This window comes from Scyliorhinus canicula, chromosome 5 (assembly GCF_902713615.1).
Source record: "Scyliorhinus canicula chromosome 5, sScyCan1.1, whole genome shotgun sequence".
In the NCBI taxonomy this organism is placed as follows: domain Eukaryota; kingdom Metazoa; phylum Chordata; class Chondrichthyes; order Carcharhiniformes; family Scyliorhinidae; genus Scyliorhinus; species Scyliorhinus canicula.
Genome location: NC_052150.1, coordinates 107,223,302 through 107,237,412, shown reverse-complemented (window position 1 = coordinate 107,237,412; position 14,111 = coordinate 107,223,302). Strand labels below are relative to the sequence as shown.

The following is a 14,111-nucleotide window of genomic DNA, read 5'->3' as shown; positions in this document are numbered from 1 at the left end:
GATGGGCCCGGCTGCATTCAATTCTTTTCAGTCGATTATTGGGAATTTAAATAACTTCATAAACATTTTTGATCTCCACTGGGATGAAAACCTTTTTAGATCTGAAAAGCTGAGGCTGGATATTACTCACCAGCAGGTTTGAAGCCTTTCCGTTGCCTATCTGGCCACCTTCAATTGCAATTTTAGGGGGAGCAGGAGATGCACCAGGTGGCCTGCCCATCCTTGGGCCTATCATTGCAGTGTGAATGTAAGCCTACTTGTGACACTAATAAAGATTAGTATTATTATTATTGGTCTTATTCCACCCCATCCGGCATTTTACCTGTGGTGTGGTGAGGCTCATGCCATGCAGGTAGCCTGGCAGCTTTAACTGCAGGTGCATGCAATGAGCCAGGGGGAGGGGACTTCCAGGGCCCATTGGAGGCACCCATCCAACCGAGGTCACCCCCCTCCCCCATCTTAACCCTGTCCTGGCCTCTTGAACCAGATGTCCGATTTTGGACTTAAATGGGATTCTCAGCCGAGTGGGAATGTCTGTAGCCCCAGTAGTGGCCACCAATCCCACTCATGCTGCTGGGACAACAGTTTCTGGCCATCTGACTGGCTGGCAGCTTTCTAAGGTGGGATTTGCTACTGACAAAGGGGTGGAAGTCTTGCCTAAAGCAATTAACACTACGCTCAGCATTACATTGTTGTGGGGCAGACTGTGGGATCGAGGTGGGCTCCTGCAACGACCTGTTAGCAGTGGCACTCTGTATAATCCAGCCTATAATTAACTCTTGTTTTTCTGTTCACAGACGTTGCCTGACATGCTGAGCATTTCCAGCATTTTCTGTTTCCTGTTCAATTTTCTGATACATGCTACTTATAGATGAAGAACATTCCAGTAGTGCACATTGTTGACCTTATTTCCCATGGGTTGGTTTTTACAGGGTGCCATCTGCCCATTCCCAACACCCCTGGCCATTTAGCCACGTGGGGGGGTGGGCAGTCTATATACTTTTTTGATTAGATTGTGCTCCATGTCGAATATCACTTAGAGGAAGCACAGAGTATCCCCGCTCTATTTAGATATCAGGAACTCGGGTATCTGCTCTCAATGAATCTAAATGGATAGAAAATCATGGCTGCATTTCTAGTTTACAGTCCCAGTGGAAATGGATCTCCAGTGGGCTTGATTTTTTTAAAAAAAGAATAATTTAGAGTTCATAACCTTCAGGATGAAATTGTTGAGTACTTAGAAAGACACGAGCTAATCAGGGACAGTCAGCATGGAGCTGTAAAGGGCAGCTAAAAAAACTAATCTGGTTGAATATTTTGAGAAAATCACAGGATGGAAATCGGGATGTGAAGAATGTTCAAAAACCGTTCCAATGAATGTCTTTTAAGAGTCTTTTTGAAAATTGAGACAAATGGCGTTTCGCTGCAGGATAGTAAGACAGGAAACAGAGATTTAAGATAAAAGGAACCTGTGGGTAATGGTGTGCTCCGGAGGTTTGTGCTGGACTCTCCTTTTAATTTCATTTACTTACATTAAATTGATCATAGAAAACAGAAAGGCTGATGTCAAAATTTGCTAATGACACCACATTAGAGACATAGCAACTATGAAGTAGAATACAAGAGATAACAGAAAGGCATAGATTAGCCACACAGTGGGAGGCAGGGCAGTGGCATACTGAGTTCAATGTAAAGAGATGTGAAACATTATATTGTGGGAAAATGAACAATATCCTAAACACCTCCCGACAAGGTGGGTTCTGAGGCAGAAGTGGGCGAAGGAGAGTAGAATTGAATGGATAAGTTTCCCCTCGAGGATCCCGGCTGCGCAAACCGGATGCAATTCCACAATCAGGCAAACAAGGCCTCGGGAGAGAAATCCATCCTTTCATCTATTAAGGTCCTTAAAGGGCCTTTTCGTGCCCAGGAGCGGGTGAAAGTAGAATGGGAAACAGAAATAGATCTTTCTTCATCTCAGGCAGGAAGGGCGGAGGCGGGGATGCTCAATTTGAACGTGTCTTCAGAGTTGAGACCCCTCACCTCCGGGACCTTGGACCTCCGGTCCTCCTCCCACCATCTCCGGCCTACCTTTCAATGCCAAACTAAGTTGTCCCTTACATTTCACTTATCCTCAATATAAAATGGCGTCACCTCAGTTCAACACACAAGTGCATTATCTGAGCTCACTGATTCAGAGCACTTGTAAAATCTTCTTCTGCATTCTTTATCTGGCAAGTATCCCACCGGTACCATCCAATTGGACAACATTGTGCATGAATTTCAATGCCGGTGCGATACCAGGTAAGTGTGCAGTACAAACCAACGATTGGCAGATCGTAACAGCTGTTTGTAACAGAGTACAGACCATATTCAACAAGCCCATGCTTACAAAACCCAAAACAAAATGTCTACTATTAGATATACTCCCACAATTGGGCAGCATTTACTGGACAATCCTGAGTGCGCGAATAGCTACACTAACAACCAATTAAAAATAATCAAGTCAAGCTCGTAACTTGGCTCATTTTGCTTGCTGGAAGCAGCATACATTCAGACTCAAAAAGGGATATGTTCAAGCGTTGTGCCTTTTTTTGAATTACCCAGGAGCCTGGGGAGTCCTTGGTTCCCATGTTGCTTTCTCAATGGCAATGCTTCGGACAGAGTCAACTTGCCAACAACCAGCATCTTTTTCGCCTATGTATAAATTGTCCTGAATTTTAGAAAATTAACATTCTACCGTTTGTTCTGATGAGTGTAATACAAAATGCTTCGGTAACATGTCTCTCTTTTCAGCAATTTTAAGTTCTGTACTACAAAACAACAATTTTCATTTACTTCCACGGTGCATTTATAATGTCAATATCCTGATTGGTGGTTGTCACAAAGCTGAATAGTTTCAGGCTTCAGGCCTGATCTCCAACCACAGGACTTTAGCAAAATTAAGTTGTACTGCACTAAAATTCGAGCTTTTCTGATTCAATTCGTATTCATAACCTATATTTATATGATTCAGAACCATTTCAGTTATATTGTTGTCAAACTGAATCAATGCAATACTGTAGCTATTCAACTGTGACTCTGATGGTTGGGATTTTCTCTGATCTTTACTTGAATTGCATTTAGCGTATAAAACATTCAAAATGCAATTCAGACAAAATACAGATTTCTCAAATGTTGAATTCAGGCCGAACTTCCACAATTTTGTTTTGAATAAGTGTATACTAGTCCCATTTCATTTTCACAGAAGCGTATTGAAATCAGAACAGTGAAACAGGCCATTGGGCCCAACCAGTCAGTGTCAGTATTCAGCATCCAATTGGTCAAACTGTCCTAGTTCCTATATTCCTTCATCTATCTATCCAATTTAATGCTAATTGTTATATTTTGTTATTTTTTTTGTGCTGTATTCCATTCTATTTAGATCTTGAAAATCGTCATACTGTGTTCACTACTCCCGAGAAACTTGCACACATTCAGCTGATTGACCTGATCAATTTTATTCTCGCTCAAGTCTCCCTTCTGCTGCAAATCATGAATTGGGGAGCCAGCACACAATCTCTTCCACATGGGGAATCTGCAATGGATTACAGAGACATAAGAACCCACAACCTAACAATTTGTGGAATACCTCCTTGGTACTTTTAGTCCAAATTCTTTGGCCCATCACCCCTATTAGGATTCCCGTGTAAATAGTTTTAAAATCTATCTTTTCGGAAAAAATTGATTGACAGGGTTGTTTTCCACACTATCTGTCAGATACAAAATGATTGAATATGGGGCAGCCATGGACGGACTGTCAATAACCTTGCAACTACATGCAAATCAAGAGGAAAGAGCGAACAGCTTCATTTGTTATTTTTGCCTGACAAAGGACAGGAGTGGGCTGGCCAACTTGATGTGGAGAAGTGACGCAAAAGCAAATGCCAGAGAAATCTGGATATTTAAAAAGAGGTTGCTAACTACTTCACCGTGACCCAGTAAATGAATTCTCTGCATTACCATGTGGGGCTGCTCTTGTTCCCTTTATGTGGCTTGCGTCAGAAACTAGAAACCTAATCACAATGGTGTGTGGCTGGAAGAAATATTTGAATGGAATTCAGACCAGCCAGCTCCTGTTATCTCTGCACAATGTGAATGGGACATCCTCATTCGCTGGACATTAATTGTGCACAGAGGCAGAAGAATGGTGTCAGTTTACATCGGGCATGCCAGTTGCAGTGATGATTGTATCAAATAATCTGGCAAAGGTAGCAGCTGCTAGAATTGTACACCCTGCCCAGTCTAACTGGGAATTCTAGTCTTTCCCTTCACTCCATTTTATGAATGAAACTCAATGCTGTCTAGCTCCATTCATGCCTGAGTTCAGCTCATGTGCAGAGGCCCCAGGGGGATGGGCTGAATCAATCACTCTTGAGTAAAGTTGACGTGATCGGTCTAATGTGGCTTCAGACTTCCATTACTGGCTTCGGAAGGCAGCCAGAGTCCATTTGACCTCATAACACTGTAATAGGAGAATAAATCTGGATTATTCTGTTGACATGTGTTGAACTCAGAATACTGTTGACTGCTGCTGAAATTCTGTGACTTTTGACCATTCAAGCTGACAGTGCAACAAAAAATATATAATGGCGCACATCAATCCTGAAGGTACACTTCATGAATAAATTCTCTAATGAACAAATGAAGGTACAAAGCACTTTGTACACTGCAGAAATAAATTTCTGGGAAAAATGAGATAATACAAAAGAGGCCGCCACTCAATGTAATGCCAGATTTGATCATCTTTGAAATTCAAATATTTTGAAACATTGACCACAAATATATGCAGGGCCCGAGTTGATCTTATTTTAATTCCTGAGTTTATGCAATCACAATACCCATGATTATGTTCCTTTCTAAATTTGACCATTGATTTTATTTTTATGCTTAAACAGAGCACACCACTACAGTTTGATGGCATTTGATGTTAAAATTCCCTGTCATGTGCTATGTTGCAGCCAGAATGGATTGAGATATTAAGCCAGGCTCTCATCCTTTTCTGGGAAGATGTTTATTCTTCCTATCTTCACATCGGGGCCAGAATAATCAAATATTATTTGATTTATAAGATGGGTTCACATGTGCGTATGGTGGATATGGGAAGGTGAGGCAATGGTGAAGATGAAGCAAGATGCCAGATAATGGTTGAATCAGATTTGGGTGTGTGGGTAAAGTGTGTCCGAAGGAAAGATATACAGTGGAGTTGAGGTTAAGGATGAGCTGCTATGTGATTGTGGTGTGACCTGAGAGGAAAAGGTACATGTTGAGGGGTGAGTTCAACCTCATACACTCAGTCAAGGTATAACATGGCGAGCTGTAAGGGTGGCTTTCGGGCTGGAAACAGAGAAATTGCGTATATAATTAGCACAGAGGTGGCTGCTGCTAATTATGGGAACACACATAGCTGTAAGATGATAGGTTTTGCATTAGCAGTGGCCATTGGAAAGACATTAGTGAGGAGCAGCAATTAATGCAAATATGATGCAGGATCAATGACAAAAGATTCAAGATCAAAGGACCAATGAAATTGTGCAACAAAAGCGAAGATTTATTATTAAATTATGCCTTTGAATGAGAGACGGTGACCATTGAAAGTGCATGTGTATAAAATTGGTCCTTATATATAACCATTTAAACAGAAGATTTCAAAAATGATATCAATGCAACATATCTGTGGTCCCTTTTGTCAATTATCAAACGTTTTGCAAAAACATAAAAGATGTATAAATTTCAAGTCTTGGGGCCAGTTTTGCACCAACATTACTTCCAAATTGAAAAAAACAACCAAGTAATGATCAAAATTAGTGGAGAAGTCACACTGTCCTCTCTAAATTAAAAAGGAATGGGTTCAAGGCTTATTAAAGGTCTTGGCGAGATGATTTATATAACCGCCCCATTCACCATGGTACTGAGAGAGTGCTGCATTATCAGAGCTGCTGGGCAAAATTCTCCGTTTGGGAGACTCGGAGCGTGATTTAACATTCACATCTCGCCAGAACCGGGACGGGCAACGGCCAGTAGATCCAGGGAGAGGCCTCCCCCGGGGTTCCTGATGGCCGTTAGACCTCGCGAGATCTAACCAGATCTCGTGAGAAGTTGTGATCTGAAGCCCGCCCACAATGGACGGGATCCAGTCTCGCACAGTTAAGTGAGTTTGACATCGGATTGAAAAGCCACCTGACATCTATCAGCCTTGCTGAGGAGACCCCAGCTGAGCGCCGATCAGCACTGATTCACACAAACGGGCACCAGGCATACCGGCACATGGGGGAGGGTCTCCCAAGTGGACCCCAGGTGCTCGGCCTCTGGGCAGGCTGGCACCCTGGCACTGCTGGTGCCACCCGGGCACATTTGCACTGCCAGCCTGGCATCCAGGCAGTGCCAGCTGGGCACGCTGGCAGTGCTACTTAGTTGCCAGCCTGGTACTGCCAGTGCATCCATGTGGCACTGTCTTGGTGCCAGGCTGAAAATGCCAAGATGCTAACTGGCATTTTGACTGCACCAGTGATCGGATACGGGGATGTCCTGACAGTATGTGGTGTGGTGTGTGTGTGGGGGGGGGGGGGGGGGGGGGGTTCCAGGACCCCTCAACAGGTGAGTTGTGGCATCGGGGGGGTTGGAGATTGGGGCGCCATTTTCAAATGGCACCCTGATTTCTTCCTGCACTGATCTTAGCTCAAAAGAGCAGGATGGAGAATCAATTTGAGCAAAGATAATGGGCAGGATTCTTCGTCCCGCCATACCCGTTTTCTGGCGCGGCACGCCCCTGGCGGCAGCGGGATCCTCCATCCCGGCAGCCAGCCAATGGGGTTTCCCATTGTGGCCACCCCCACGCCGTCGGGAAATCCACGGGCGTGAATGCGCTGCCAGCGAAGTGGAGGATCCCCCCATTGGAGAATCCTGCCCAAGAAGTAGGAAAGGTAAAACGTCACTTGTGGGAATTGTAGTTACACTGTAGTTAGAGTATACAGGAAGAAAACAAATGAAGCCTGTATGAAACAAATGCAGCATGGTAGCAGAGTGGTTAGCACTGTGTCTTCACAATGCCAGGGTCCTATGTTCGATTCCCTGCTGGATCACTGTCTGTGCGGAGATGCACGTTCTCCCCATGTCTGTGTGGGTTTCCTCCGGGTGCTCCAGTTTCCTCCCACAGTCCAAAGATGTGCAGGTTAGGTGGATTGGCCATGCTAAATTGCCCTTAGTGTCCAAAAAGGTTAAGAGGATTTATTGGGTTAAGGGGATGGGGTTGAAGTGAGGGCTTAAGTGGGTCGGTGCAGACTCGATGGGCCGAATGGCCTCCTTCTGCACTGTATGTTCTATGAAAGGAACTGCAATAATCATAGGTGATTTAATCTACATGTAGATTGGTGGAATCAGATTGGCAAAAGTAGCCTGGAAAATGAGTTTATAGAGTGTATGCAAGACAAATTCTCAGAGCATTACATTCTGAAGCCAATCAGGCAGTAAGCTATTCTTGACCTGCTAATGTGCAGGACAAGACAGGATTGATCTATAACCTAGTGATAAAGGAGCCTCTGGGCAACAGTAATCATAACATGATAGAATTTCATGTTCCATTGAAGGGTAAACATATGGCTGTTTTAAAGCTAAATAAAAGTAACTATAAGAGTATGAAGGCAGAGCTGGATAAAGTGAATCAGGAAACTAGGTTAAAAGGTGGAACAGTAGTGATGCAGTGGCATAATTTTATGGGGATATTTAATAGCTCTCAACAAAGATTTATCTCAGTGAGAAAGAAAGGTTCTTTGAGAAGGAGACATCATCCCTGGCTAAATAAGGATGTTAAGGATTACTAAATGGAAAGAAATACTGTACACATTTGCAATGGTTAGTGATGGGTCAGAAGATTGGACAGATGTTAAGAACTAGCAAAGAATGACTAAAAGAAAGGGGGGAAATAATAATAGGAAAGAAAACTATTGAGGAATACATAAATCAGATAGTAAGAGTTCCAACAGGTATTTAAATAGGAAAGAGTAACTAAAGCTAGTGTTGGTCCTCTCGGGAGTAAGTGTGGAGAACTGAAAGATGGGAGTCAAGGAAATGGTGGAGGCATTGAACAAGGGTTCTGTGTCTGTCTTCATTGTAGAAAATTCAGCAAATTTCCCAAAGCTGCTTGAAAATCGACAGTGAAAAGGTAAAGAGGAACTATACACAATCACCATCATGAGAAAGAGGTGGTTGGAAAATCATTAGAGCTAAAAGCTGACAAGTCTCCAGGACCAGGTGGCCTGCAACTTAAGGTTTTAAAAGAAATAGCTGCAGAGTTAGTAGAGACATTAGTTATAATCTTTCAAAATTCCTTAGGTTCTGGAAGGGTCCAGTGGATTGGAAAATGGTAAATGTATCAACATTTATTTAAGAGAGATAAAAACAATAAACTATCGGCTAGTTAGCCTTTCAACTATCAAAGGGAAGTTGCTGTCATCCGTTATTCCCGTACCGGCCTCCCCGAACAGGTGCCGGAATGTGGCGACCAAGGGCTTTTCACAGTAACTTCATTGAAGCCTACTTGTGACAATAAGTGATGATTATTATTATTATTATTATTATTAAGGAAATTATAGCAGGATATCTAGAAAATCATAATGCAGTCAACATGAAGGGACATTATGTTTGAATAATTAATTTGTGTTCTTTTGAGGAAGTAACAAGCAAGGTGGATAAAGGGGAACCTGCAGAAGTAGGTCTTAAAGAAATAGCTGCAGAGTTAGTAGAGACATTAGTTTTAATCTTTCAAAATTCCTTAGGTTCTGGAAGGGTACTTGGAATGCAAAAAGGCATTTGATAAGGTGCCACACTAAAGCTTATTGCACAAGATAGCAGCTCATGGGTTCAGAGGGTGATATATTAGCATGGCTAGAGGATTATTAGGAAGCAGAGAATGGATAAATGGTTATTTTTCAGGTTTCTATGCTCCAACTCATGAAGTGCCACAGGGATCAGTGCAGGGGCTCAGTGATTTACAATCTTTATTAATAACTTGGATTGAGGGACCAAAAGTATGGTAGCTTGATTTGCCAGTTACTTTGCGGCCTGTCTTGATGTAAGTCATCAGAAGTAAGTAGAGCGACTGTAAAGGGATATAGATAGTTTGAATGTGCAAAAAATTGGCAAATGGAGGGTAATGCGGGAAAATATGAACTCATCTACTTTGGCAAGAATAGAAAAGAAGTATACTATTTAAATGGAGAGAGATTGCAAACGTGGGAGGTGGAGAGGGGTCTGGGTGTTCTGGTACATGAATTACAGGAAGTCAGTATTCGGGTATTACAAGTGATTAAGAGGGCAAATGTTATTTCACAGAATCCCGGCAGAAACCCATGCATGCATGGGGTGAACGTGCAAACTTCACACAGACAGTCATCTAAGGCTGGAACTGAGCCCGGGTCCCTGGCGCTGTGAGGCAGCAGTGCTAACCACTGTGCCATCCATGTTGGTGTATATTGCAAGAGGAACGAAATATAAAAGTAGGGAAGTTTTACTGCAGCTGTACGGGACACTACACCTGGAGTACTCTATACAGTTTAGATCTCCCTATTTGAAAAAAGATATAATTGCATTTGAAGCAGTCCAAAGAAGAGTCACTCGACTCATTTCTAGGACGAAGGGCCTAGTTCATAGAGAAAGGGTGAACAGGTTAGGACTACACCTACTGAATTTAGAAAAATGAGAGCTGATCTTAGTGAAACATAGACACACCTGAAAGAATTTGAAAGGGTGGATACTGGGATAATGTTTCCTCTGTTGTTGGGAGACTAGAATTAGGGGGACACATTAGGGTTAGGGTTAGAATAAGAGGTCTTGCTTTTATTTTGGAGATGAGGAGAAATTTCTTTCTCTCAGAGGATAGCTAGTTTATGGCATTCTCTTCCCCAGAAAGCAATGGAGGCTGGATCAATGAATTTATTCAAGGCCGAGTTAGACAGATATTTGACAGATAAGTGAGTCAAGGGAGGTAGACAAGGAAGTGGAGTTGAGACCACAATCAGATAATAAGCCATGATCCTATCGAATGGTGGAGTAGGCTCTAAGGGTGAATAACCTACTCCCGTTCCTAAGTCCTATGTTCTTATAAATACAACAGAGAAGTTTTCTACAAAGGTCTTGTAGAACTATGTGATAATGTGTATTTTATATGTAAGATTTTTAATATTTGATAGGTAGATTAATGAATGGATAGATGCATTCATGGGAAACAAAAACGCACAGGCTTTGATTAAAATTCAGCGCTCATGTCAAAAGACAAAAGGTTTACACGGCAGTTCATTCTTTTTGTGGAATCTTACAGTAAGGTGAGTGATGTCCTTTAAGCAGAAACAACACTTTTTGAAGTTAAAGAATTTGGAGAAAATAGCACATAGTAAAATATTTTTTCAAGCAGCGCCACAACAGTAGCAAAGCACCCAATTCTAGTGATGAATGGGTTGGTCTTTAATAACCACAATATCTCCGGCCATTTGCACACAGGGAGCAATGGAAACATGAGCTCAAGGCACTTTTCTAATGCTCGCACATCAGATAATGGACTCATACTGAGACTCCAATGGGGCTGAAAATAACCGGTAGCAGACCCTTCAGTGTAATAGTAGAAGCCAGTTATTCAATAAACTGCAGCTGAAGATCTTTCCTCTCGTTGATGGTGCTACCTTGGGCCTTACTTTGTGTGTTTGTACGCCAAGATCACTCACCTGAATCATATGCATAATCCCGTGGTTCTTGCTTAATCATCATGGGCTGAGGAAAACTCTGGTTTGCTGGACCACTAATCATTGTGGCATGTTCATAGACTGGATCATGATATTCCTGTTTGAAGCCCTGAGGGGGGAAGGGAATGTTGGGCTCAGACAATTGCCTCTGGTACATCGGACGACCTTCCCTGGGCAGCCCATGAGGAGGTGGGAACGAATGGCATGGCTCAGACAGCTGGCGCCGAAATCTGCAAGTCATAAGAATGTGGGAAAGTTGAGTGACAACTGAAATACACTATCATAGTCCTCAGCAAACTAGATATGATACATCTTGCAAAAAACGGACAGCGCAGTAAAGATCCTATTACACTGGAGAACACAAGATGAAAGCTAAAAGTAAAATCAGGACTTAGAAGTAAGATTTTAACAGTCTTATAATAGGGGATTATATTTCCTTTTTTAATCACAATAAAAACCTACGACATTTTATGCCCATATATCTTTAAATGCATATCTGCAAGAGCAGAAGAGAGGTATCATAGTTCTGTATGATGCAGCATTCATTTTTGCATATCGCCTGCAATAGTCAAGTCAACAATATTTCTTCTCACAGAGAAATTAATTTCTTTGGGAGTACAGTGTGATAAACCTAAATATATAATGCAACAAACTTGTGAGCAATAGATTTGCTGCTGAAATATCACCTACAGAGGCATGGTGGAAGTTCAAGTGACCTATAAACCATTTTACTGAACTCTGAAGTAACTTTAGATGTTTAAAACAATACACATGTTTGAGAAAGGTTTTTGAAATTTATAGAGATTTTCATTAACATTGCTTAATTTTTAAGGATCTAGAAGGAACTTAATATTCCTTCAAGCAAGCACACACAGGCCGGGTGAGGGGCAAATACCCATCAGAGAATAACTGCATGTGGACTTAATTGGCAAATAGCCCTTTCTCACACAAAATTCTTGAGTACATGGGTAATAAACAACAAGTTATGGCACAATAAATTTCTAGCAATTACTTAGCATTAATGTCACCACACATCAATGGTACAAGAGTATACATGACAGTGTTGACAGTGAGAGTTTCTGCGGATGAGCAAGTACCCAATGAAAATCAAAGTCATTAGATTTCATTAAGAAGTCTTACAACATCAGGTTAAAGTCCAACAGGTTTGTTTCGAATAACTAGCTTTTGGAGCACTGCTCCTTCCTCAGGCTCCAAAAGCTAGTGATTCGAAACAAACCTGTTGGACTTTAACCTGGTGTTGTAAGACTTCTTACTGTGCTCACCCCAGTCCAGTGCCGGCATCTCCACATCTTTAGATTTCATGAATTGGACCCACCACAGGGCCTCACACCCAGGGATACTTATTGAGAGTCAGAAAAAGTTACAGGTACCAGAGAAACATTCAGGGTGGAAATATATTCTTGGGATGAGTTATAAACAGCTCCAGTTTTGCCCTCTCAATGTTTTAACATCATCTGAACTCCTCAATTATATTACCGCATTGGAATCATTCACACATATCAATTATTCACTTGTATTTCAGATAACAAGTAGAATCTAATGACAATGTACAAGAATGCGAGATACTTTTAGGATGAACACCAGGCAGTGAATTTACCAACGATTTGAAAAGACTGAGGGTGAAACTGGCCTAGGTGGTGGTACAGAACAGGCAAGAGTGAGCCTGCTTTACACCCCATCTCAGCTTCCTTTCCACTGAATTTAATGCAGAAGAAAATCCTCAAGGCATTAAGCAAGCTACCAATTCACCATCAACCATCCTGTGCGACTGCCCAAGAGCAATTTCACCCCCGTCATTTCTACATAAATGTATCCACAAGAGTTTTGGGTCCACTTATCCTTGTACTGTCAATAGCTCTAAATGCAGACAGCAACTACTCGGCAACAATATGTGATGATGCTCCCACAAGAAGGAAACCAACGTAGTTTTCTATTAGCTGCTTATTTAGGTCTTACTTGTCTCTATCTGGGCTTAGGAGATATTCATGGATGGAATCAGAAAATTCTTATCATATCTAAATCAATATAGGAAATAACTAAGTGTACTTGCTGACCTAGGATCCATTGGATAGGCATTCTCTGGAATGGGCTGGGTAGTAGGCAGATGAGCTGGAAAACTTCTGTCCGGTTTGGGAGTTGCTGCAGGATTAGGTGACCCATGGTGCAAGGGGGAAACTGGTGTGCTGGATGGGGTTGGCGGGCTAGAGGGTTTCAATCCTGTGGGTGGCTTCTGATCGTAGGCACTAGAGAAACATAGAATCACAGAATCACAGAATAATACAGTGCAGAAGAGGCCCTTCAGCCCATCGAGTCTGCACCAATGCATGAAAGACACTTGACCTGCCTACCTAATCCCATTTGCCAGCACTTGAATGTTAAGACATACCAAGTGCTCATCTGGGTACTTTTTAAAGGATATGAGGCAACTCGCCCCTATCACCTTCCCAGGCAGTGCATTCCGGACTGTCAACAATCTCTGGGTAAAAAAGCTTTTCCTCAAATTCCCCCTAAACCTCCTGCCCCTCAACTTGAATTGGTGTTCCCTCGTAACTGACCTTTCAACTAAGGAGAACAGCTGCTCCCTATCCACCCTGTACATGTTGCTCATAACCTTGTATACCTCGATCAGGTCACCCCTCAATCTTCTCTGCATAAACAAGCCCACAAATTAAACAAGAGATTACAGGAAAAATTGATCTTTCCTCTGTGCCAGTCTGAAGACCAGTAATATCAAAAGACAATTTTATCTTGATGTGGGCTCTGGGTTAACTGTAGGGGGAAAGACCTACATGCAACACTCAGACATAAGGAGGAGACAAATCCTTTACAGTACAGCTCCTAACGTAAAAGTTCTCATGTACCAGTTTGTTTTAAGCATTTAAAAGGAATGAACGCATCTTAAGCAAACCTACCTGGAAATCTGATATTGAAATTGTCCCCTTCACCAACAGTCTTGTGCTGTGGCACTACTTTATCATAAGCACACTGATGTTCTCAAATACTTTAGTGTGTTGACAAAGTCAATCAGGGAGTTTTGAGAACCGGCATCAGTTTGGGAGATCCGGAGAAAGTTCTAATGCTTGTTGACAAAAACACCCTCGCCAGGCCTACGATCATCCCACCATGAAGCCTTCATCTCTCCCTTCTTCATGTGTTCGACCTCTCTATTCAACAGGCCATCTGAATTACAAACTCCTCCCCTACAGCAATACATGCCTATGTATTTGGGTTTGACGTATTCTGTCAGCCTCTCGTCGTATTTCCACAGTGTGCCTGGAAGTTTGTGAATTTTTCACTGCCCTGAAGTCTTACTGACAAGCT

General features: G+C 42.3%; 1 protein-coding gene across 5 annotated transcripts in view; it reads right to left on the bottom strand.

Moving 5' to 3' along the window:
• Positions 1-14,111, bottom strand: part of etv1 (ETS variant transcription factor 1) — a 140,498-nt gene that overhangs the window by 61,849 nt on the left and 64,538 nt on the right. For 4 of the 5 annotated variants that reach the window (XM_038797486.1, XM_038797485.1, XM_038797487.1 and 1 more), the window contains 2 exons: positions 12,845-13,033; positions 10,752-10,999 (listed from right to left, as the gene is read on the bottom strand). In XM_038797486.1, the coding sequence (XP_038653414.1) occupies positions 10,752-10,999; positions 12,845-13,033 (437 nt within the window). The remainder of the gene's footprint in view (positions 1-10,751; positions 11,000-12,844; positions 13,034-14,111) is intronic. The other variant, XM_038797490.1, reaches the window with a different exon arrangement.